Below are 25,953 nucleotides of genomic sequence, written 5' to 3' on the forward strand. Positions count from 1 at the left end.
TGAATGAATAAAATACCTTCTGCCTACTTCACAATGTCACCTAGGGCACCACCCTTTGCCAGCTTCACAATGTCACCCAAGGCATAGTTTTGCCTACTTCACAATGTCACTTTCAACGGACCCTGCACAGAAATGGGCACCTCACAGGGGTTCAGGGATAGACTAGTTTCAGATCTATCCGAATCACTCGCCTGCGGTGGCTCCAGCCAATGAAGAGAAACACGGCGGCTCAAAAGTTTTGAGTTGCAGCAAATGGATTTAGGTTAAACAGCCTGGGATGGAGAGGCAGTAATCACTGAGGGGTAAGGGGCCCGTGAAGACGTCTCCAGAACAGCAAAGGCTCCGAGCTGGGAGTCGGCAGGGGCATGCCTTTCACTACTGCTCAGGGTGCCTCGTCCCCACGGCTACGGAGGAGTGGCTGACCTGGCTGGAGCAGCGTTGATGTGAACTGATTCGTTCAAACGTTGGGCGGTAAAACCACTGGGCGCCGGGCAGTGCACAGCAAGAGGCCGGCGCAGCCTCCGGCAGTTGCTCGAGCGCAGCTAGGGAACTGTTCCCAGCCCGGCCCACAGGACGCTAGAGGGTCAGAGTGGACCGGGCTTTCCAGACGGGGGCCAGGCGGGGCGAAGGTTGTTCCCCAGCCCAAGTGAGGCTCCCCGTCCCTGAGCGCACCAAAAAAACGGGGCTCATGAAAGAGGAAAGTTTCAGCAGCCCCAACCTCTGAGACGCGGCGCCCCGCTGCCAGCCCAAGAGCCACCTTCGAACCGCCGCCCGCTGCAACCGAGGTCGCGGTCGCGGAGCCATGTCCCGCCGCAGCCGGGACGGGCACCTCAGGCGGCTGCTGCTGCTGCTGCTGCTCCTGGCTGCCGCCGCGCCGCCGAGCCTGGCAGGTGAGCCGCGCGCCCCGCGGGAAAGTGGGAGGCCCCGGCGCCGGCGCCGGTGTGCGTCCCCGCTCGCGCGGAGCTCGGACCCGCCAAGTTTCCTTCCTGCGGGGTCTGGGACCTGGGGGGACACCAAGGAAAACACTTCTTTGTGGGGGTGGAGGGGGGCTGGGACTGGCGGGAATGCCCCTGGCAGCGGGAGCGCAGGGGTGGACCCTAGAAGGCCCGACGGCTTCCGAGAACGTCCAGTGTTGGCCATGTTTCCTGGCCCACAAGTCAGTTTGCTGCGGCCTGACTCTTGGCTGGGGGAGCCTCGGCTGGTCCTGAAAGCGTCAGCCAAAGGACATCTAAATATATTTATTCACTTCACGGGGGCAGGTGTGATTTTAGGCAGCCATTTACCCCCAACCTAATTGTCAGAGATTTGAGTTAAATAACGACTGCCATCTGCTAAGTCAGCTTTATTTGTACCAGGAAGGGTGCTAAAAGGCTGTGGGGTTTTTTTTTTTTTTTCCTATATAGTGCTCACTATAAACCTAAATAGAATTATTATTCCCATTCTACAGATCAGACTTGACAACGAAAGATTTAGTAATTTGCATGAAGATACACAGGAAGTGAGGAAGAAGCTGAAATACCTGAGGGCTTTTTAAAAAAAAAATGATTTATTCATACAGAACTGGGGTACAGGCCAGAGATGCGGAGGGTGAGAGGATTCACCAGGGACAGAGTGGGGAGCAGAACAGGCAGATCTATGAAGTACACTGCTGAGGGGAGCAGCGGGCGGGTCAGGAGAGGTCTGCCACGCCATGTGGATCATCCCTGGGGCAGGCGGGATTGAACTCATGAAGTGGCTTTGGCTTCTTAGTGCAGTGCTTTAACCCGCTGCGCCACCAGGGAGGGCCCTACCTGAGGGCTTTTAATTAAAGATTCCCCTCTAATCTTAAAAAAGGCTTATGCCTGTAGATGTTGACAGTAATCTGTACCTTCTGTCTCAAAACAACAACAAAAAGCTCCCAAACCCCAAGTAAACAAGCCCTTGAACTGTGTCACCTTTCTTCCCAATGAGAAGGCTCGCTATGGGCACTTGAAAGACTTCACCAGTCAGAGTTTCTTTTATTTCATAATCCCTTTTCTGTGCTGACCTTAGACAAGAATAGGGTGGAGTTCAGGAGAGCAAACTCCTTCCCAAATTCAGCCCTGATTGTTGTTACACCACCTTCCCTCAACAAGTACCTGCAGTTACCAGATTTCAAGACCTTTGCTTTCGTAACTTGCCCACTTACCACTCTGAAATCTTTTCAGTCTTTCAAGGGGAAGCTCCTTGTCTACCCTGCTCCTGACTCTTGGTTTATCTGCATATTCTGTGTCTTACCTGGGCTATGATGGCTTTCTTGATGCCACCATTTTCCCCAAGGAAAACACTCACTGACTCACACCTGGGAGAAGCGGAAGGGTGGCCCAGAAATGGAAAGGCTTTGTGTCCCAAGTGGTGGCTGAAACCTTCCTTTTTTTGTTCTGCTTTTGGTTGATTGCATTGGTTTTGGTTGATTGCACCCTCCCTCGTGGCGCAGCAGGTTAAAGAGCAGCACTGTGAAGCTATGGGCCGCCACTGCAGGATGAGTTCAATCCCTGCCAGGCAGGGGACCCCTGTCCTACCCACTGCTCCCCTCAGTGGTGTATTTCAGTAGATTTGTCTGTTCTGTCCCCCACTCTGTGGTCCCCACCCTCTGGCCCGTGCCCCAGTTCTTGTATGCATAATTTTTTTTAAAAAAATTAAATGCTTCTGGAGATAGTGAGCTAGCCTGCTGCGTAAGGTGAAGGCCTTTCTGTGAATATGGGCACTCTTTATATTCAAGCTGCTGCTTCTTAAAGCAAACTCCCCAATTAAACTGGCACACTGCTAGGTGGGTAGGCAGCCAAGGCAGAGGAGTCAGGGCATTTCTGCAAGTGATTCTGACAGCACTGTGCCCAGCCATCCAGAAAGACTTCCCGTCAAGGTGTTAGAGGAAGGTGGTGATGCCCACACTGACTCTTTCGCACAGCTGTGACCTCTCGTTTCCTCTGTTCCACCCATAGGAACCTGTTTTGCAGCACAGTTTTTAGCAACTTTGTCTACTACACTGCCAAGAGATTGGGGAGAAAAAGCAGGGCCTCTGATTCCTCTTATTTTTCATGCTTTCTCTGAAGAGTCCAGTTTAGGGAGACTCAACACATACCACAGATTTTTTCACCTTCTTGCATTAATTTTATATTGACAAGTGGATGCCAATGCAAATTTAATTTTTTTTTAATTTTAAAAAATTTAATTTTTTCCTTTGGAGCTTTTGTTCACCTAGAAGTTGGTAAACCACGGCACAATCATCCTAACCCTATCTTCAAAACAACATAGATTTCTGCCATGTAATAACTTTGGGTTTAATCTTTCCATGCTGAAAAACCCCATCATTGTTTTAGGGTGTTGTGTATGGTGTATGTTTTTTCTTAGTGGTATATATGGTAAAACCAGGTTGTTCCAGGGGACAAAGAAATGGGTTGACTGCCAGGAGACTTATAAGGAGGCATGAGTCTTGGTAAAACTGGTTCCAAATCTCACCCTGGGACTCACACGGATACACTCCAAAGATTCATTCTTTCCAGTCCACCAAAGCTCATCAGACACAAGGAAGCTGATTCACCCTGATAAACACAAGTCTGTTCATCAAAATGCCAATTGTTAATTTTTGGCAGACAGGATATTGTATAGCAATATCTAGGCTGCTTCTCACTAATCAAGCTACAGGGAATAGACAGCAGAGATTCTCCAGCTGGATGCCCAATTCATCTGACTCCCAGTAGGACAGGCCCTTCTCCCACCCAGGGAGCTCCTCACTGGACGGAGCTTGCTGGGCACAATGGTTTTCAACCCAGCGACTGGCTCTTCCATACTTCTTTAGCTCCGGGCTCCCACATGAATTCTGTCAGGTGCTGGGCTGATACCTTTCTGTGGTTACGGAGGAGTTACCTGCCCTGAGGCCCATTCATTGTCTGTAAAGGCGATTTAGTAGACCTATTGTTGAGGTCAATCTCAAGGGATCCTTGAACTCTGAGGTCAGTCTTAATTACCGCTTCTCTAGGGGTAGTTGTGCCCACAAATGTTCATTCTTTCTAGATCTTCCTCCATTCTTGGGTAGTAAGATAGTATGAAATTCAGAAATAGAAGCCATGGGACCAGACAGTTCCAACCCTGCTCCAACCCTGCCTGACTGTATGATCTCAGGCCACCTATCTAATCTCTCCATGCCTCTCTTTCCTCACCTACCACGGTCCTAACTCTTGCGCTTGTAGTGAGGAACCAGGACTGGCTTACAGTTTCACAGGAGCTATTAAACCGAGCTGCCATTATTATCGGCCTCTCGGGGTGCTCTTCTGGAAATGCGTCACACATCTTTTGCTAAGGCAACCAGGATTGCTGCTGATGGTCTCTGTGCTATGAAGTCTAACTTGTTATAAAAGCAGGTTTTCTCCTTAATCGTGACCCCATATTTCAGGCACTTGGGATACATGGTGGCACATGAAACAGTGCGTTGCAAAACAAGAAGCTGCGCCAGAAGTCACTTACTAGTTGTGATTATCTGACCACAGTTGCCTTTTTTCCAACAAGCAGTTTCATTAAATATGCCTGCTTGACAATTTCTCAACGCTCCTGTCTGAGCTTTGCAAACAATCCACAACTCCTCGGTGGTGTCTTGATGCTTCGTGCCTAAAATACTACTGTAAATGTGACCCTTTTCTTGTGCTCTCCCTTTATCACTCTATTTTTAAGAATGGGTGCAGGTTTCCCTGGGCCCTGAAAGTAGGGATCTTAGGGGACCAGCTGTAATCCCAAGTGGTGTAAAGTAGCAACTGCCGGTCATTTGTATGCAAACACTTCTAAGTGGTTCCAGTGCCCAGAAGTCACCTATCGAATCGTACCAAGTAGCACATAAAATCTAAATCAACACATATAGTGATACAAGAAACACACCTGTAGAAAGTTTCTGGGAAGGACCTGGAGGCCTCGCTGCTGTGTGCTGCTGGTAGCTTCATGCGGTGAACTCCCCAGGCTTGCTTGTGCTTTGCGGCTTTTATCGTAAAAGGCGGAAATCCTTGTGGATTTCAGTGAAAACACGTGCAAAAGTAGCTCTTAACTGCAAACCAAGTGGCATCACATGAGCTTTTAAAAAGCAGGGGATACCTGTAAAAGGTACTTTTACAGACTGTGAAAGAAATGCTCACTCCTCTTTATTCTCAAACTTGTCGGTCCTTGGAGAAACGTGAATTTGGCCAGAAGCATGTTAAAAAGGAGCCATCTTAAGTCCTTCAACTGAGGGCAAAACATTTCTTAAAAGTTTTGCATGCTGATTTACTGTCATGGTTTGTATACTTATCGTGAACTGCATCTCGAAACTGTTCTGAAATGCACAACAGAAATATTTGTCTTCACACACCATTAGGCATTACTTTGACTTTTGCTAGTTGGGTTGCAAATTATAAAGCATTAACTATTGAGCTAGTAAAAGGTAGTAGAAACAATAGAATAAATAGCAAACGTTTTATTTTGTTCAACATTAAAAAAAAGTAATGCATTTAAACCTAGTTCTGTTTTGTGTTTTAACAAAATACAACTTATATTTCACAATCTTTTATGTAACTTTAAAGTGTGGCTAGAAATGTATTACTAATGTTGTGAGATTATATTACTGCAAAACAGGAATTAACTTAATGCAGTGAAACATGAAATTAAAGAGGTAGGAAAATTAGGAAATGTTAGCCTAAAATTTGAAACTTGGTTTCTGTGCTAACAAGATATTATGTTTCATCCTCCAGTGAAAATTGTGAAAGTCTCTTGAGAAGGCCACGCTTGCTTTGAAATTTGTCAATTAGCCTTGCAAATACAGGTGCAATTCCAGCATGTCAGTGTTGAGTTATTCCAAGTAGCCATTGGAAACCTAATACCAGAATCCTAATTCACACTTAGAAATCAACAATTAATACACTGGAGACTTGATACAAATCTGTCTCCAAGTGTCACCTCCCTCATTAGTGTGAAAATTTGGGATTTAGGTGGCTACGTAATAAAGAAAGCCTTGTGTTTTGATGTAGGAAGTTGATGCAGTGCCACCCTGCTTATCAAGGGCCTGCAATTTATCAGAACACAGACATATAATTCAACCGCCATCTAGGTGAGGCATGAGCTAAATGTGCCAGATGAGGGCAGGACAAAGTTGACCTTCTGTTGATATGTCTTTTGGTGAAAACTCCGATTTAAGCTGTAGAAAACAGTAGGTCCATTTCAAAATGAGAGAGCCATCATTCAGTTCTAAGTGAATCTGCGGTATTTTTCTTCGTTAGTGTTTTGCTGTTTTGAGGCCATTCTTAAAAAAAAAAAAAAAATCTTACCTAGTGTCGGAGGCACACGTGCATCCCATCTCTCATCCCTCACCTGCCTTTTATTCAGGCTTCTGCCACGTGTGACCTGAATCAGCTCACCTCAACCCCTCTGCAGCAGCACCCTGCTTTCTACCCAGCCTGTCTGAAATCACCATCGCTTAACACTGGAGCACATGCAACCTGGGAGTGAGGAATTTAACACTTCATAGGGCAGCCTTTGACCTGTCAACAGGTGCAGGTGAAGAAGTCCCTCTTCCACCCCTGGGGTCTACAGAGCTTATGCTACACACTTCCCTGAACACCTCCAAGTGCATCCTTGGAGCATGTCCCAAATCTGGCCTCCCTTGAGCAAGAGTGCTAGGCTTTGCTTTCTGTTGGAAAGGAGCCGAAACAACACCTTGGTATTTTGTTCATTCGTGAATCAGTTATTTTTTTAGTGATACTGCTGAAGAGTTGAGACAAACCTAAAAGCCACCTAAGAGCCCTTTCGGAGAAGGAACATGCAATGCCAAGGGACACAGAGAACTTCCGCAAGCCTGTGGTTACAGAAGAGAAAGCAATTCAAGGACCAGGACCCGAGGGTACTAATGAAACCCAGTCTGATTAGGTTACCCTCAATCTTAATTTTAAAATATTTCCTCACACATGCTATGCTACCCACTTACCTTCCCCACCCCCACCCCCAACTGACTGACTGAATATATTAGGCAAAAATTGTATTGTTCAGGGTTGATCACTATTAACTCTAACATAAATGAAGTGCTAGGAAAATTAAATTTCAAATATGGATCAGAGTGTTATCAGGATAGGTCACTTATCTAAATAAGGCCCCTTATGGCTATTTTACAATAGGGTTAGGTGGGGTGTTCCTCCCCCCCGACCCCGCCCCCTCATTAAAAACAATGACCTCATGGAATATATTAGAATACACAAGAAAATAAACTTGTAAAGTGGGAGTTTGGGTGTTCATGTCAACTGACATATTACAGTGATGGGAATTCTTCCATCGTTACAGGAGATAAGCGTTCTGTTTTTATAAGCAACATTGTCATTCATTTAATATATTCATTAAGGGTGTTGCTTTTGAAGCTGTTGTGAAAGTTGTTCAAATCTTATTTTTCATCTTCACAACTCTGGAGAAAATATTAGCACATGGCACATGCCTATGTGCCGCTGGCCCACCTTCTAGGCCTGTCCCTGGCCTGGCTTAAGGCACAGGGACCTGGGTTGTTATAGACTCACTTCTGTGACTGTTCCGATAAACTTCCTTCTCATCTCAGTAGCACACACATTAACCTAGATGCACCTCAGAGCTGTCACTTTGCTGGGGACAGTCCCCGGGGGGGTAGATGGGGATGTGGAGGGGCCACCTGCCCCATAGAGCTGGCCCCAAGCCAAGTCAGGGGCAGGAGCGTGTAAGACTTCCTGCCTTTTCCCTATTACACTTCTCACACCATCTGCCTCTCAACACAAAGATTTTTTTATCATTTTTTAATTTTATTAATACATATATCTGTTTAATTATTGTTCATTTTAAAACAATGCTTACTTCCCACTTTCCCCCCAAATTCACCCATGCATCTCTACCACAGTCCCCCACATTCCTCCCTCCCTCCTTTTGATCCCTCTTTTTCCCCCTTCCCTGTAGAATATCTCTGGTTTATAACTGCCTGTTTTGTTTTGTTATGTTACGTTTTGTAATAACAACACAATTTCCCCCCTGTGTCTTATTTGGTTCTCTTACATTCCTCCTATAAGTGAAACCATTGGATATTTTTCTTTTTTCCTTCTGACTTATTTCACTGAGCATGATCCCTTCCAGCTCCATCCATGTTGCTGCAAATGACAGGAGTTTATCTCTTTTGATTGCTGAGTAGTATCCCACTGTGTATATACATGACATCACAAAGATTTTTTTTTAAATAGAAAAGTAGCCCTTCCTGGTGGCGCAGTGGGTTAAAGCACAGCTCTAAGAAGCTAAAGCCACTTTAGCATGAGTTTGATCCCCGTGAGGTGATCCACATGGCGCAGCCGAACTCTCCTGACCCGCCCGCTGCTCCCCTCAGCAGTGTACTTCATTGATCTGCCTGTTCTGCTCCCCACGCTGTCTCTGGTGAATCCCCTCACCACCCCTGCACCTCTGGCCTGTACCCCAATTCTGTATGCATAAATAAATATTAAAAAAAAATAGAAAAGTATCATGACCGAAACTATTACGTGATCTAAGAAAATTAGCAATTAGCATGGTGAGGGAAACCATAGAGAATTGAAAAAGAGAAAACCCTGAGGCCTGGAGAACATCCATTTTGGGTGGAGCAAGAAACTTGGGTTTTAATTTTCAGCACTTGCTAAATTGGTGAATTTGTTGGCAGTCAGTTTTTCTCATGAGTTCTCTGAGGACTGGGCAGAGGTGGCTCATGAGTGAGATACACTGTTGCCACAAAAATTTAGATTTGCAGAAGGTGATTATTTTGTCAGGAAATTACTTAGCACCATTAACAGTGTAAACAGTCCTTGAGCATAGAGATAGTGAGCAAGCCAAGGTTTGAGACTGCTGGAGGAGTAGGTGAGGGGGAAGGGAGACAGGTGCTCTTGAGAAAGGCCAGAGCTAAAATTATGCTCTATTGGTAGCGCTGAAAGAGAAGAGACGGACAAAACTCACTTCCTTTTTTTCTGCAGTTCCTATTTATGATCCCTCCCTTGCTGCAGCAATTTTTTGTCTCTTTGTATTTAGTTAGCCCAGCTTCCTCTTTTCCTTATTGGGCTCACTGGTGGTAAGGACAGAGAGAATATTCATGAAAAACTGGGTGAGGGAGGGGGTAATTGCATTTATGGTCCAAAATCAATTCAGGGAGACATTTCTTGTATTTGAGGGGAGAAGAAGGGATGTTTCTACAAGGAAGCCTGTGATTGTCAATTTGAAGCCCATTAGCTTAATTAACAATTAGATTATTATTTGTCACCTGGAGTCTGTGTTCGGTGGACCATGTGTTCGGTGTTTACTTATGTTCTCACTTCCATTTTCCAACATTATGGTTGTGACTTGACTTAGAAGGAAGTCGACTTTCTTCTCAGGGGCACTCTTGAAGGGTCGAAGTCAGCATTAGCATCTAAGCCTGACGAAGTTCCTTTGGGCCAAGGCACCACGATGCATTAGTATTGATTATTATTAAACTTTGAACACTTATGTGATAGGCAGTCTTTGTGTCAAGACATAAAATGTTGAGTCTTTTGTTTACAGATAACCCCACATAGAATTTAATCTGAGCTTTCTAGTATTTGTCACTAAAAACTCAGCATATCCAAAAGTACAGCCATATTCCTCCCAGATCCATCCTCCAGCTTCTCCCTCTCTCAGATGATACACCATTCACCTGCTGAGTCTCCACCTAGATCCTGAGGCCCATCTGGCCTCCTCTCACCTGTTTGCTGAGATACATTAAATTCTTCTAGAACCTGAATAGCTGTGTACAGGTTTCTAAGAAGAAAAAAATGCACTCTGTCCACTTTCTTTCTTTAGGACATTTTCCCACCCCCCCCCACCCCACCCCAATTTTCTCTCCTTCCTAAGTCTCCCTTTCTCTTGTAAATATTTACTGAGTATCTATTTGGGGTCAGGCAATAAACCTAGTGCTGAGGAATATCTATGATCTCAAGGAGTTCATAGGCCAGGAGCATGTAAGTTACCATGTGGTAAGACCTACAGGAGAGGTACATATGAGATACACTGAGCTTGAAGATTGTCAGCCCCTCCAAAGGGGCTGCTGCTCTCATTCCTAAGTAGCGGTTTTGAGATTGCTTGGTGGCTAGAAAGAGAGAAAGTCTCAGTAAAGGAAGCAGTATATGCAAAGTGAGAGAAGAGGGACTGGCTATGGCAGGTGAGAGAGTGGTATGATGGCTTCCAGATCAGAAGTACATGGGGTGGTGGGTGAAACCGGTAGGTAGGTGGAAGCCAGCTCACCCAGGCCAAGGGTGTAGGCTCAGAGTTACACTTCTAGGAAACCAAGGTCATGGCAGGTCTGGGGTCCTCAAGCAAACAAATCAGTTTTGCACTCATTTTCTCATTGAAGTAACTTTGGTTTAAAACAGTATATAGGCTTCAGGTATATAGCATTATAATTCAACATGGATACATGCTACCTGTGATCACCACCAAAAGTCTAGTTTCTATCCAAACAATTGATCCCCTTTACCCAGCTCCCCCTTGGATCCCTCATAGGTAGAAGGTAGTTTTGTGTTTTAGAAAGGTCATTCTGATAGGATGAATGAATATTGGGTTAAAGTTCAGAAGGAACTCAAGAAAGTTCTCTTGTAATTAAGGATACTAACACAGAAAGAGCAAAAGAGGTGGAAACTGATGGAGAGGTGTTTAGGAAGTTTTAATTAAACACGATCCATGTGGGTGAGAAGACGAGGCCTGGATGGACTTGGTTTCTCATTGAAAGATCACAAAGATAACAGATGGTGACAGCTGTCTGGTGAAGACAGACTTGGACACTTAGCAGTGAGTTTAATGTAGGATATGTTTGTGTGGGTTCTCAGTGATGTACCCACAACATCTACAATATCATGACACAGTGTCACTCCAATTACCAAAAGAACAGATAATGGAATATGGGTATGGGTTGGGAGTGAGTATGAGTATGTTGAATTTCTGGAGCTTATGGATTATCCAGATGGTGGTGGTAATTTTGCCATTGGGTGGACAAGATGAAAGGAGCCACGGGAGAATGAGGAAAAAAGCAGGCAGAGGAGGTAGTTCAGGAAACTGCTGTTTCTGTTGCTATAAAAGGAAAGAGTTCGAAAACTAAGTGGCCTCCTGAGCTGAATGCTTTCAGAGGTGCTGTTGTGAATAGAATGCAAAGTTTTCATCTATGACCAAGCCAAAGCAGTGTTGATATCATGAGGGACAAGTGGCAGACTGTAGCCAACTGAAACAGGAAGAGGAAGCAAACTATGAATGTGCTACCCTTCCAGAAGAGGAGGCCCAGAACCACACTGTCATATTCATAGCCATCACCAGTACCAAGGACTCCATAAAATTTGTAATAAATTCATGACGGAAGTGAGAGGTTAGGCAATCACTGAATCTGGCCACAGGGTCCAGAGGAAGCTGCAGTTGTTTTGCTTTTAGCTATGAGATGGCAGATGCTCATACTTACACCAAAGGGGTGGGGGCTACTGCAGAGACAGAGTGTTAGGGTGCGGGAGCAAGAAGAGCTAGGATGGAACAGGTCCTCAAGAAGATGATGCTGAATGACGATCCAGGTTATGGGTAGAAGGAGTGAGGTAGACAAGCGAAAGAGAAGCGCAGGATTGGGCAAATTCACAACAGTATCAAGAAGCTGAAGAGATAGCAGGTATTAGTTTCCTTTTTCTATATAATAGGAGTCCGAGTGTCAGTAAGGAAACTAAAGTCATGGACTAAGCAGGAGAGACAGGATAAGGAGACAGAGAATATGTATGTTTGGCATGACTGACAAGGGTATAAAAGACCTTACCAGGGAGGCAAACCCCATATCCTTGGTTGACTGAAGAGGTGGAGAGAGCTCCAGCCTTGTCCCAAATTCCATCAGCCAGGATGGAGCCCATGAGCGCCCCCTGCCCAATACTCTAAGGACTCCCTTCCCTGCAACCTGGATCTGTGGGCTCTGGGTTCCTCCCCCTTGATCAGGGCTCCGGCTTCCCCCACCTGTAAAAAAGACAAACTATATTGGCAGATTTCCCAATTTTAATAGGATATTGAAACCTTAAAAGCAAATATGTTGGAATTGCTGGCTATGTAGGAAAATGCATCAGCCACTCCGTTCAATGCATCCTATCCCCTTTCTTCTAGAAGTCCACTATGCCACCGCGTACTGGATGCCTGCAGAAAAGACTGTAGAGATCAAAAACGTCCTGGACAAGGGTGGGGATGCGTATGGCTTTTACAACGACTCCGTGATGACCACGGGCTGGGGCATCCTGGAGATCAAAGCGGGGTATGGTTCTCAAGACTTGAGCAATGACGTCATCATGTTTGTGGCCGGCTTTTTAGAGGGCTACCTCACTGCCTCGTAAGTATCCAGATTGTGGGGAACTATGAGGCACCCTGCCCCTTTCTTTGTCCACAAGGGGCTCTTGTCTTCCTGGTGCTGTACAATAGAATTGAAAAGTAGCCAAGGGGCCTCCCTGTGGTGCAGCAAGTTAAAGCGCAGCAATGTGAAGCTGGCCACAGCTGCTTTGGTGCAAGTTCCATCCCTGCCCCAGAGGTGACCCACATGGTGCAGCAGGCCTCTCCGGTCTCACTCACTGTTCCCCTCAGCAGTGTACTTTGTCAATCTGCCTGTTCTCCTCCCCACTCTGTCTCTGGTGAATCCTCTCACCACCCCTACACCTCTGGCCATTACCCCAATTCTGTATGCATAAATAAATAATTTAAAAAAATGTAGCTGAGATCCTTCCACCTAGAGCATTATTCCAGTGATATTGTGCCCAATATCAATACCTGCCTAGAAGGAACAAAGCTCTCAACTGTAGCTCTCTTTGCAATCCTCCTGGCATTTATTGTTTTAAATTTACTGTTTCCTTCTCGTGACATCATTGTGAAGGGTAGCTAAACCAATTCATCTTACTAGGCACTTGTCTGGTGGAAAGCTAGTCAGGGACGGAGAACTCCAATACTGACAAGATTAATGGGAAAAAAAATTAACAGTCTTAAAATGATACTTTCAAGAGGCGAAGAGGTATTCAAATTGAAATCTGAATGTTTACCATAAATGTTTCTTTCAATTCTGTGGATTATTACGTCCTTCTCTTGTCTGGTAGCAATAACAGGAATGCAGTTAATCATACCATAACTGATGGCTCTCTTGGAGAAAAGCTAAGAAAAAGTTGCAACTCATTTGATCCGGCCTCATTCTTCCTTTGATATAAGAAGTGCTCTGAGGATATGGCCTTCTTTTCTTCTGTGACCTAGATTAGCCAGGCCTCATTCTGTGTGTCATCGTAAACATAGCCAGTCTTGACCTGAGTGCTGGAGATTATATCGGTTGCCGAAAGACTAGTTATTGGATTCTGACTCCTCTTCTTTATTTAAACTAGAAATTCCTGTTTTTCCTTTTATCCCAAATGTTTGCTTCCTTTCCCTTCAAATCCCCTTACTAGTATACTCAGAGATGCGCAAAATGTTATAAACTGATTGAGATTCTGAAAATAAGTCTAAAATATTGGTTGCGTGTAAAAATCTGCACATTTCACCCTTTCCTCCAAATCTTTATCTATTTCTATATCCACTAACTCTGATTACATTATATAACTTTAGTTCCAAATTTGGAGAAATAATTCGGACTGAAGTTGCGTGACTATAAATATGTCAGAAGGACCCATGTGTGATCTGCAGAGTTGGTTATTTGGGAAAACTGCAGTTTTAATCTGGGAGGGTATTGTTAAGACCTTGTGCTTTCTGGGGTATTGGCATCACTCTGGGTGAACTTGGGGAGACTGAGGCAGCGTCTGACCCCCATGGCACTTCTGCCATGCTGATGTCTCAAAAGAACATGATTTTAACTTTCATTTTTGGGGGCTGGCTTTTTCATCTCCTCCTGATTGTTAATGGAGAGCATTGACCTATCCTTGAGTACCTTTATCCTTTTATCAAGAAAATCCCTAGATTCATTCTAGTAAGTTCATTTGGTAAATAGCTTTTTCATATTTCTGGGTTAAAGATTACTGAAATGTATTTCTTAAAGAGACTGAGCTACTCATCTGAAATGGTTTCCTGGTATGCCTTGCTTTTTTGCCATGTCCTTTCAAAGAAAATCCAACTAATACTGTGTGTGTCAGTATTAGAAGATTCAAACAAACAAGCAAATAGCTTGCTCTGTATTGTGACCCAGGCTTTGAGGATTTGGCAGCTGGCCTGCCTTCCTTTCTCTAGTAACGGCAGCTCACCAGCAAGTGATCCAGAGGGGGCATAAGCTTCACCACCTACCTAATGTCCACAAGAAGAGCTGGACAGGAAGCCACAGAAGAGTCCTGAAAAAAAGGTGCTGGGTCTGAAATGGGTCTGCAAGAAGTGGGGGCTCTGAGTAAGCAAGCAGAGGACAGCAGGTTTAATAAAAAGTCCTAGGAACCTTCTCCCTCTATCAGCCCAGGGGCACCCCCCAGGAAAAGTTGTCCTCCACCTACAGTTCCCCCAAGAGGTTGCCCGGATGTGGGCCACGCATTCAAGCAGTTGGGCAAGCTGCCAGAGGATAAGGCCGATGTACAGTCCATCGTCAGCCTGCCACTCTTCAATGAGACTTGCGTGAGTGAGGCCCTTGGTGAAGCAAGTTGCCAGCTGTGCTAGTGAGTCCCAGCACTCAGGCTGCCTGGTGCCAGCCCAGAGTTTTCCAGTTGCCATGGTGATGGCCCCAGGCGCTGGGCTCCCCTGGCCAGCAAGCCTGTCCTGTCAACTCCTGCCCCTTTTCCATAGTGGCCTGATTCTCTCTCTTTGGGGGCTCTATCCCTAACCGCTCACAACATGGCTTTTACTTCTGTGGGTTTAATAAAAACTTCCCCACAGAAAAAGCAGAAGGGGAGCTGCACAGCGCAAGGGTCTGGATGGAAGCTCACGCTTCTGCTGCCACACTAAGTGTAGAGTGTGCCATGGTGGCTTGCATTTGAGAGACCAACTGTCTAGTCTTGATGGCAATGGTAATTCACCCCGGCTATGTGGTGCGAGAGTCCGAGAGGAGCTGTGCTTTGCAAAGACTTTGACATGGGCAGGAGAAGATGTTGAACAGGAACGTAGGTGGTAACGAGCTGAAGGGGGAACATGGAAGGAAAATGTTGGTATTTTTTATGTGAAGAAGGAGGGGGGAAAAGAGAGAGAGAGAGAGGAGACGGCAAAGGGGAAAGAAAGCAAAGAGGAAGAGGAGGAGGAATTACAACCAAAACTTCTTAGAAGGGCATTTCCCACGGCTACTTTTCAGAAGTTTTCATTCGAACTCCACTACTGAAATCAAGTAAGCAGGGGCATCAGTTACCTTTAGAGGTAACTGTGTGTCTTGCTCAGCTCAGAATAGTGGGATGGGAGCCAGCATGTTCAAAACAGATCCCTGGCAAAGGACTGGGGAAGAGGGAGGAGAGGAAGGAGGCTTCTGATTTCTCCTTCCTCTTCTGACGTGGTCTGGCGGGTGAGGGCTTATTCTACACTCCGATGCCCAGCAGTGTAGTTTAAAGGTGGAGATCTGCCAGATGGAGTCGAGAAGCTGGACTCACAGTGACAGGAGCCCTGGCAGCGAGACAGACGGTGGGATGCTGGCAGGCGCCAGGGGCTGCAGCTGCTTACGCCCACCCAGCACCAAAGGCAGCAGCGAACAGCACGTGGCAGCACAGCCACCACCATGTCCACGGAGTGGGGACACGCAGTGGGGTTCCCCTGAGCAAAGCTCTTCGACATCCTCTGAAGCAAAGCCAGAGAGATTCAGCTGTCCACCACCTGCAAGTCACTGTTGCACCGGCCGGGAAGTGCCACCAATGTGGAGAAGGAACAAGCATTGCAGGCCAGGACCGTTGGCAGGTTTCCAACCACCCATGGGCTGTTGTCCAAGAAGTCAGAGCGCCTTCACACACACACATTTTATCCACTTAAGACATACTCTGCTGGGGACTGTTAGTTGGGGGTGCTTTGCAAAGCATGACCCCACAGACCAAGAGCTTTCGAGGGTGAGTTTGTGCCCGTGGTCCAGAGACACCACCTTTTCTCATCTTCCTCTCCACTGGCACAGATGCTAGGCGGCAGCTACGAGCAGTGGCAAGAGCAGAGCTGCATGTTTCCCGTGGCACCACATCTGAAGTGGAGTGGGTGCCTCATCTTCTCTGACCCGTGGTGGACCAGAGAATGGATATTCTGAGATGAGTGATGGGGAGCTTCAGTCAAGAGATTGGCCAGATCACCTGGGAATATATCATTTCTCTTTCCAGCCTATGAAATGCTTGAAAGATCTCATGAAACACGCATACACACATACCAGCCTATCATTTTCTTTCAGGTGTTCAATAATTTGTTGCTTCTTAAACTTTTACAGCACTCTGCAGGTCTGACCTCGGGCACATTCCTTTATAGATATCAGAAAGCTTCAGGCCATCCACCTATGCTACCCTTTCATCACAAGTGATAGCAACTGCCATATCCAGCTAAGCGTCAGCTTCAAGAAGCCTCTAGATAATTTCAGAGGCTTCTCCCACTGTCTTTTGCCCTTTCTCCCTTTCTTTTCTCCTTCTTCCACTGCCTCCACCCAAGCCAGTCACCTGATTCATGCACAGCAAGATGTTGAGTTCTGATGGTCTCCTGAGGGCCTGAATCTCTGCAGCCTCTCACTCAACCCCTTGCAAACAATAATTGGAGCCCCCAATTCCTGATAGTAAGATGCTGTCTCCCCCAACTCCACCTATCAAACTGTTGCGCTACCTCCAAAAGCTGTCTCAGATCTACCTTTTTGACGAAGCCCTTTCTGCTCCATTCTCACAGGTCTGGAAGTCTAACTCACCTGGCCCCTCAACTGTCTTTTGTTCCTGGAGGGCAGGGTCCCTATCTTATTCAGCTGTACATTCTCCAGAAACCTGGCACAGGGCTTCTTCCAGCAGTCACTTCTTTACATACTTATTAGATTTAATTGAATCCTTTTTGTCAGTCTTATTCTATTGAAGAAGAATCAGAGTGTGAGGTACATATTTCCATGTAATGCATAGCCTTGGCCAAATGGAGCTTCTTCCCTTGTTTTGTGACTCTACGGGGTGGCTCCCTGAGAGTTGCAAATGCAGTCTTTAATGTCTCACTAATGAAAACTGATAAATAGTTATAGACTGAACTTTAATGAGTCATGAAATCTTCCTGGAAAAAATGGTGGTGGGGGAGGTGTGTATTGCTCTAGTTGTTAATGAAGTGGTTGATCGTTTGCGTTGCTGGAGCAGCTGCTAAAATGACCTCCTCTGGAATTAGCTCACTTAGTGAGTCAATGCAGGGCAACAAACACCTGTTCTACCACCTTGTGCCAGGCTCTGGGTATGGCAGGTGGGAGGGGCTGTTAGTTCATGACTGAGTACATTCTTCAAAGAGGACCCCATGAAGACTGGCCAGGAATACTAGCGCACATATGAATCAAGTAGTCAAAGACTGTGCTATTTTGGGCTTACCCTACCACCAAGAAACTCCTCAAGAATCTCCTCCATACCCCCAACTTACTCCTTTTGATGTTAGAAATTGAAAATAATTTCCGTTCAAGGCTAAGGCAAAGCAAGGCTTGGTCCTATCTTCAAAGATGCCACATGACCCAGCACTAATTCCCTTTCTGTATGGTGGCTCCAAGTTGGGAGCAAAGTGGGCATGTTAAATTGTGAGCCCCTTTTCCCTCTGGCCTGAAAGCTTATTCTTTGCTTTGCCTTTCATTTGAAGTATTTTACTGACTCAAAAAGCTCTTCATTGTAAATATTCTTGGTCTTCTCAGGGAATCCAATGGAGGCCCCCCGGGAAAACAGAAAGAAGTGGAAAAGAGACGAGAGAATATAAGCACAAGTACCTTAAATTCAAAGTTCAAAAGTACAAAATACAAAGTTCAAAAATACAAAAATTAAATACTAAGTAAAGCAGTCAACAAAATCACTAATGTTAATATACTCCAGATTAATTTTCTAGGATGTTTTACAAATACACTGAGTGCTAAGTGAAAGGTAACTTGAAGAATTCACAAAACAGAAAGGAAGAAATAAGAAAACAGGAAGAAATAAGAAAATTTAAAAGAACCAGTTTGAAATAGATAGAAATCATGGAAATTAATTTTTAAGTGTTAAATAGGCAAACCATCTTAGAAAAGATTCTAATTGGAAATTAGTACCAAGACATTGATATAATATACAGCTAAAGACACGAAGAAGTAAAAATTGTGAGAGTTGTTAGGTAAAGGTTTGATGAGAAACTCCAACGTGTCTAGAGGGTCCTAGAAAAAGATACTAGTGGAAGCTGTAGGTCGGCACTAGTGAACCGGTGATAACTGAGGTTTTATCAAAATTGAAAAAGACATATGTTCTTAGCTGGAAGACCATTAGTGCGTGAAAGTACAGAATATTTAGGATACAGAAAATGGCAGAAGCAATCAGAAAGAGAAGGCATTGGCGGCAAAGGAAGCTCAGCTACTCTGACAGCGTGGTTTTCATTAATAACAGCAGAACCAGAAAACAAGGATAATAGCTCAAAAGTCCTGAGAGAAATAGCTAACTAGAATTTTGTTACCATTTGAATTATCCAAAAGCAAGGACAAAAAAGAAGATAATTTTAGATAGATAAATAAGTCTGTTTCACCACTCAAACACTTGTGTTAATCTATTGTAGGGTAAACTTTAACAAAAGTAGCAAGAGGGAAGTTGGGATATTAGCATTAACAGTTACTATAAGGAACCAAGTTGACACATTTTAGTGTAAATGTTAAAATAGAAAATAATTTTACATAGAAATAATTGTAAGTAAGCAGTTAGAATGAAATCTTGAACAGTAACATGATAGAGGGTTGCAGTGGGCAGCTAGAGCTTGCTAAAATATGCATTATGCTGGTGGAATGAGATGTGGAGTTCATTCAGGATTTATGAAAAATGCATAGTTTTGAATATTTTTAAAAAATTCATGATAACTAAAAGAATAGGTACACATTTCACAGCTTCCAAATCAGCAGAAGTGAAAAGAAGAATAATAAAATTTATCTAAACTAGGAAAACATAAGTCCTCCCTGGCGGCAAAGCGGGCTGGAGTGCTGCCCTGGGAAGTCAAGCTGAGCTGTGGTGGCTTCAGTGCGAGTTTGATCCCCACCCCGGAGGTGACCCAGATGGGTCACCTGCTCACCTGCTGCTCCCCTCAGCAGTGTACTTCATTGATCTGCCTCATCTGCTCGCCACTCTGTTTTCTGGTGAATTCTCTTGCTGCCCCAGCACCTTTGGCTGTACCCCATTTCTGTATGGATAAATAAATAAATGTTTAAAAAATATATCAAAAAATTTTAGGAAAACATAAAAGCAAGGGACACATAAAGGAGTGGTAAGTGGAAAAAAAGATTTAGAAATAAATCCAAGCATATTAAATTAAAATCAATAAACACAAAGGGATTACTTCGGTCAATTAATGACATTTAATGGGGCAGCTGTGGTTTTTTTTTATTATTGGAACTTATTTTTATTTTTTTAAATATAAGTTTATTTTTACATCCTTTTGTACATTTTTTTCCCCATCTCAATTGTAATCCCTGTGGGTTTCCCATCACCGAGTCACCCATGTGCCATCACCATAGTCCTGTGGGGGCAGCTGTAGTTTTAAGGTACAAACTTGCAACTGGTAGATGACTATGTCCTTGAGGTCTAATTCAAAGCTTAGTGATTATAGACAACACTGTTATAAACTTCAAAGTTGCTAAGAGACTACATCTTAATTGGTCTCACCACAAACAGGAAATGATTATGTGCCATGATATATTTGTCAGTTACATACATGATATATTTGTCAGTTACATACATGATATATTTGTCAGTTACATACCTATGTAACTCTATGGAGGTAACCCTACTGTACCTATAGCAGGAACCAACCTACATGTTGTACAGCTAAAATGCATACAATATTTGTCCATTCTAGTTTAATTTTTAAAAAAGTTTACTGTATTACCTATGAAACACATTTAACTTTTTAAAAGTAAATTTTAAGATAAAAAATTCCAAATAGCCAATAATCCCGGGGGAATGGATGTTAAGACAATGAACCACAAAACTGTCCTATCAAATTGTAAAAAATTAAAGTCTGACAATGTCAAGTGTTGGTGAGTCTGTGGAGCAAGGAGTCTAATGCAGGTGGTGTGAAGGTCAAACAGTGCAGCCACTGTGGAGAATTCTGGCAATGTCAAGAAACATGACAGAATATTCACCTCAGCATTCTATTATTATATATTTATGCATGTGTGTCTGACTGGCAAGAGTGTTAAAAAGGAGACAAATGTTTGACTTTGCATATGAGAGTGGAAAAAAAAAAACAGTTAAATGTCACCCATGGGAATGCACACACATGTTGTTACTTCAGTGGAGGAAAAGACTACATCTAATTGCATTTGATAACAGAGATTTCTTTGAAAGTGTCATGTTGAAAATTTAAAAAAGAAAAAGAAAAGCAAAATAAGAAAAATGTCAAGTTGAGAGAAATAAACAAGTTAGAATGATAGTATGATCGCATTTATATTTTTCTGAAATAATTTTTTTTTTCTGCCTCTCTTGTTTAAAACTATAGTGACAAACATCTCCATTAACTTTATATACATTGTAAAATACTGGAGAATTTTGGTGTTTATTATGCCATTCAAATGTGTATGTTTTAAGGTTTATTGAAAAAATAAAGCATCTGACCATTCTTTGTAAGCAAACCTGTATATCAATGGCTATGCATGTTTTGAGGCATTTAAAAATGTTTTTTCTATAATCCTTTTTTTTTTACAAAAGTTTATTTTTACATCATTTTGTACATTTTTTTTTTCCATCTCAATTGTAATCCCCGCGGGTTTCCCATCACCAAGTCACCCATGTGCCATCACCATAATCCCGTGCATTTCCCTCCCCCCACCCCGTTTTTGATCTCACTCTCCACTCCACCCCCACAAAATGTCTCTGGTATATGGTTGTTCATATTTTTATGGCTAAATATATATGTAGTGGTGATGTACAAACATACATGAGGATAATAAATCACTGATTCATGGTTGTAATTACCTCTGGGAGATGAGATGGGTATTCGTGTACAGAGGAACCTTAATTCCAATGTTTTACTTCTTTTTAAAAATATAAATGGCAAATATGACAAAATACAGTGATTTGGTAAGTTGGGTCCTTGCTACACCCAATTCTTTTCTGTACATAGGAAATACCTTCCAATTATAAATTGTGTATTTGCTCTGTTAAAAATGATAGTAGCAAGGGTCGCAATAGAGAACATTTCCAGCTAGCCATGAGATTGGATCATTTATGGTGATGAAAATATAGGAGAAAAGAAATAGAAATGTGATAATTTTCATCTGTCATTTCAGACAAATGTATGACCACTTCACAAACCTGTACCCCCAGCTGATTAAGAAATCACCCATCGTGGATAAAGTGCAGGAGTTCTTGGAGTATGTATAACTTTCCTTGTCTTACCGTTATTGAGGTTGTAAATCTGTCATGTCATACAGCAGTTTTCCAGTCACTTTTTATCGCTAGGCAGGACTTTGGAGTGGTTCTTCTAGTAAAAGGAATTTATGATATGAAAACTGGTTGTAAGCATGTCCTTTAATTTGGGCTCTTTTGAAGTTGATGGCAAACAAGACATTCTCACTTGCTAACATCTATGGGAAGATACCACTCTCGTGAGGCAGGCGGTGTTAGCTCTCTGGTTGCTTCTACGTGGAGGTCCCTTTCTTCCCACAGGGATTCCTGCTTTTCCCTCTTTAAGTTGCCTGGTGATTCATCCTAGCAGTGGTGTTAAGTAATATCTAAAGTCATACTTTTCATTTTAACAAAATTATCTGAGACTCATAATTCTCAACATTTCAAAAATGTGTTTCATAGTTGTAGAATGACAGATTAATTTGGGGACAGAAGGAAGGGATCTTGAGTCAGCCCTCTAAGTCATACACTAAGCGACCTCTTGATCAAATGTGAAAACCCTGTGGAGTCATAACCCATTGATCCAGATTCCATGAAGTGATGATACTGTGTTCTATGATGGAGCTGCAGAGAGTCTGGACTGAAATAGCTTTGAGCACTTGGTTATGTCAAATCATCCCCTAGAAAGGGCAGAAAACTAAACGAGGATTGACAAATGAAAGGACAAGACTTTTTGTTAAGCATGTTAGGACAGAAGTGTTGAGGCAGTTATGAGTAACACTTGAAATAGAATAAACCATAAACTTGAAAACATCTGAGAGAAATAGAAATATAAATGAACCACCCTGTCTCTTAGGAGGTTCCCCCCCCCACCCAGGTTTTTCCCCCCTGTTGTTGAACTTTACAACTTTTATGTGCAAAAGTGACATTAATCAACTTGTCCTTACTGACTTGGAGTAACATTAAACATTGGTTTAAATGAAATTCATCTGGATGGTACATCTTTGACTTCTGTAGGCCACAGAATCACAAGTAGATAAATATTATACCAAATTTGGTTGTAGAGAGAACATGAAGGAAGCTATTAAGGAAAATTCCATAGTCTAAGAAACAGCAGATATTTTAGGATTTGCCCTGATAGCCTCTCAAAGTGATTGAAAAGCTACAAGATAGAGAATTTAAATTGTACTGGCATCAAAGTATCTACATATATAATCTCTACATGCATAGGTTCAATTTAACTTTGGATGTACAACCATACAAACTTTCTAGGACAAAAGTAATTTTCTCTTCCAGGAAGCAAGATCAGTGGACCCGGGATAAGATAAAAAATTCCAAGGATGATCCATTTTGGAGACATACAGGCTACATTATTGCACAGTTTGATGGGCTGTATGTAGGGTCAAAGAAGAGGGCGATATTAGAAGGGAGAAAGGTAAGATTTTAAAGAAAGTACTTAGAATGTATAAGGCATTGTAACAATACTGGAAATTATCTTTAAAATAGCATTCCAATTGAGAAGCAGATGAAATTAGGTCTAGAGTCTAAATTCCTTGAACACAAGAACTGTCTGATCTAGGGCTCACTCCTTATACAAAGCTAAACACACAGACCAATTTGCTTCTGAGATTTTTCAAACTGCCTTCACAATACTGTGCTCTGGAGTAGGTTAAAACACTTGGAGTATGGTGTGTTTAACTTAATAAAAGTGGTGATTTAGATGATATGATCAGTATGATTGTTAAAGCAAATGCTAAGTGGTTAAGTTCTGTGCTTCCATTCTCTGCAAAACACACATGCACACACTTGAATAGTCATCAACATTTTCTCTTGAAAGTTTTATGGAATTTGTTGAGAATTCAAAAGAACCATTAGAATTCTTGAATAATGACTGCTCCTTATTCAAAAAACAAACCAAAGAATATTTGGATAAGTAAGTAATTGGGTTGGATGTTTTGCTTTTTTTGTTCTTGTTTTTTGGTTAAAGTAGCATTTTTTTGGTCTTCTCTCAATGTCTACCTAAAAGCCAGTTCACTAGTCTCCTCATTAATAAGTCTCCTGGTCTCAGGCTCCTCTGTTGGAATGACTCTTGGGGGAGCAATGCTCTCTGGTTAGCACCAAGTTCATGTCCAAGTCTATTCACTACTTCAGGGTTAATGCTATTGTGTCAAAACATAATCAGAATCCAAAACATCCGAGTTGAGTATTTATGCCATAAAAGAGTAATTCCCAACTGGGGGTGATTTCCCTCAAGGTGCTATTTGGCAGGGTCTGGAGACATTTTTGGTTGCCCGAACTGGCAGGCACTGCTGCTATCTCCTAGGTTGGCACCAGGGATACCATACAACACACAGCCCCCTCCCAGGAAAACTGACCTAAAGTATCAGTAGTGCCCAAATTGAGAAAACTGTAGGCAAATTCAAATAGACAGCTGTTTTACTCTTAAAAGACACTTCCAAAACCTGTGGGTATCAAAACATGTAAACCATCTCTTATAAGTGATAGTTATTTTATAAGCGACTGTAAAGTATAGGACACCTGTTATTTTAAGGTCCCTTCACAAAGGAGTAATCTAATGTATCTCTAAGAAGCGGGAAAATAGAAAATGACAGCTGACTGCCGCAATTCAATGTTAAGTGCAAGCTTGTCTTTCCCAGCCCATGACCGTATTCCAGATCCAGTTCCTGAATGCCGTGGGAGATCTGTTGGATCTGATTCCCTCACTTTCTCCGACAAAAAACTCCAGCCTGAAGGTTTTCAAGAGATGGGACATGGGACATTGCTCTGCTCTTATTAAGGTGAGACACACACAACAGCTTTTCTCTTGTTCTGGTCCACACAGACCTTTTTCTATACATCACCCAAGTAAGCCAGCCCCTTACCACCCTGGCTGCCACTGTCATAGGAGATTAGGACTGGAAGGAACTAATGGAAAGAAATGGATGCAAGTGACATTGCTTGTTTCTCCCATTTCTCCTCTATGTTGTACGTATCTGTCACTTCCACTTTCCAAAGTTTTTCATTTTAGATGCTAGGACAGAGTCTATATATCTTGTAACATTAAAGGTTAATGTTGGATTCCCTGGGCATATTTTCAGTCAACACCTGAATTGATGCAATCCCCAAAAGCTGCCTACACTTGGAGTCTTTTGTGTCACTTACCGTGTGTCATTTGCTGTTACTGACTATAGGTTCTTCCTGGATTTGAGAACATCTATTTTGCTCACTCTAGCTGGTACACGTATGCAGCCATGCTCAGAATATATAAACACTGGGACTTCAACATCAAAGATCAAGACACCAGCAGTTGTCGCCTCTCTTTCAGCAGTTACCCAGGTAACTACGTTGACAGAAGGATCTCTGAATACTTTGAGTACTATTTCAGGATAAAAACCATGATAATTAAAAGTGGATGGGAGAAGAGTACTTAGTGGTCACTATACACTGATGTACCTTTATTTCATGAGCCTTTTATGAAGAGATTTATATTGCTTAAGCAGACTGGCACACACTAAGTTAATAGGGTTGCCAAAATTCTTTGATAAATGTACCTGAGTATTAAGGACAGGTTCTTTCTAGGATCCACAGTAGAAGCAAAGGTGAGTGAACAGAGCCTGCTCTCAATAGGGCCTGTCCCTATTTCTTATCCATTACAATATCCACAGCACTTAACCTGGTGAGTGGCATTGACTACTCAATAGATGTTTGCTGAAAGAATGGATGAACAAATGCAGAGACTTATACATCTTACACTAATGATATAAGTTCAATGCAGATAAGAATATAATTACTGGCTATTGTATATGCTACAGCAAAAGCGTAAGAAATTCCATGAATATTCAAAAGTGGAAGAACTCACATCGACTTGGGAAATAGGAAAGAGAGTTGTCATTTGAAAAGATGAATGATGACTAGAACTTGAGTAGAGTAGATAGAGATGGATGGGGAGGATGGTGTTCATAGAGCAGGTTGCAAACTCCTAAGCCTAAAGGAGAGAGGCAGGTGATATATTAATGGTGAATGAGGGTGGCTGGGATCAGAGAACAGAAGTGAAAACCGCAGTAGCTAACACCTGATCCATGACCCAGCTCCTTTGGTGGAATAGACATGTGGATTTAATAGCCAAAACCCAGTGTGTGAATGCAGCAAAGCATGTGTACTTGCTGGAATTGCCCCTCAATTGTGGCTGTGTAATTGTGTTTCCTCTTTAGGAGAAATCAAGGGATAGTTCTTACTAATCACTATGGATGCCGCATGGACACTTTTGACCTTAAATGATCTACATGCACCTCACTGGGTGGTTGACCAACCACCTTCCAAGTCTAGCTACCTTTGTGGATCTTGTTTCTTGCATAATTACTGTTCCTGATAGCATTAATGCCACCCTATCTCAAATGCTACTAGGGATATCAACTGACATTTTTCTGTCCTGTTGCTCATCCTTCTTCTGAGACCACTGGATTTCCCCTTTGTCTTGTATGCTTAATTAGTTCAGTATTGAAGGGTACTAGGACTTCTGATTTATGCTGTG

The 25,953-nt window shown here is 43.0% G+C and overlaps 1 protein-coding gene across 1 annotated transcript in view; it reads left to right on the forward strand.

Annotated features, from left to right (window-relative positions):
• Positions 1-533: 533 nt before the first annotated feature.
• Positions 534-25,953, forward strand: part of PLBD1 (phospholipase B domain containing 1) — a 42,947-nt gene continuing 17,527 nt past the window's right edge. Inside the window, exons 1-6 of the mRNA XM_004693257.2 lie at positions 534-890; positions 12,130-12,349; positions 21,365-21,448; positions 22,719-22,857; positions 24,080-24,220; positions 24,614-24,758. Of these exons, the coding sequence (XP_004693314.2) occupies positions 803-890; positions 12,130-12,349; positions 21,365-21,448; positions 22,719-22,857; positions 24,080-24,220; positions 24,614-24,758 (817 nt within the window). The 5' untranslated portion in view covers positions 534-802. The remainder of the gene's footprint in view (positions 891-12,129; positions 12,350-21,364; positions 21,449-22,718; positions 22,858-24,079; positions 24,221-24,613; positions 24,759-25,953) is intronic.

Source organism: Condylura cristata, unplaced genomic scaffold (assembly GCF_000260355.1).
Source record: "Condylura cristata isolate star-nosed mole 26May11 unplaced genomic scaffold, ConCri1.0 scaffold00036, whole genome shotgun sequence".
In the NCBI taxonomy this organism is placed as follows: Eukaryota; Metazoa; Chordata; class Mammalia; order Eulipotyphla; family Talpidae; genus Condylura; species Condylura cristata.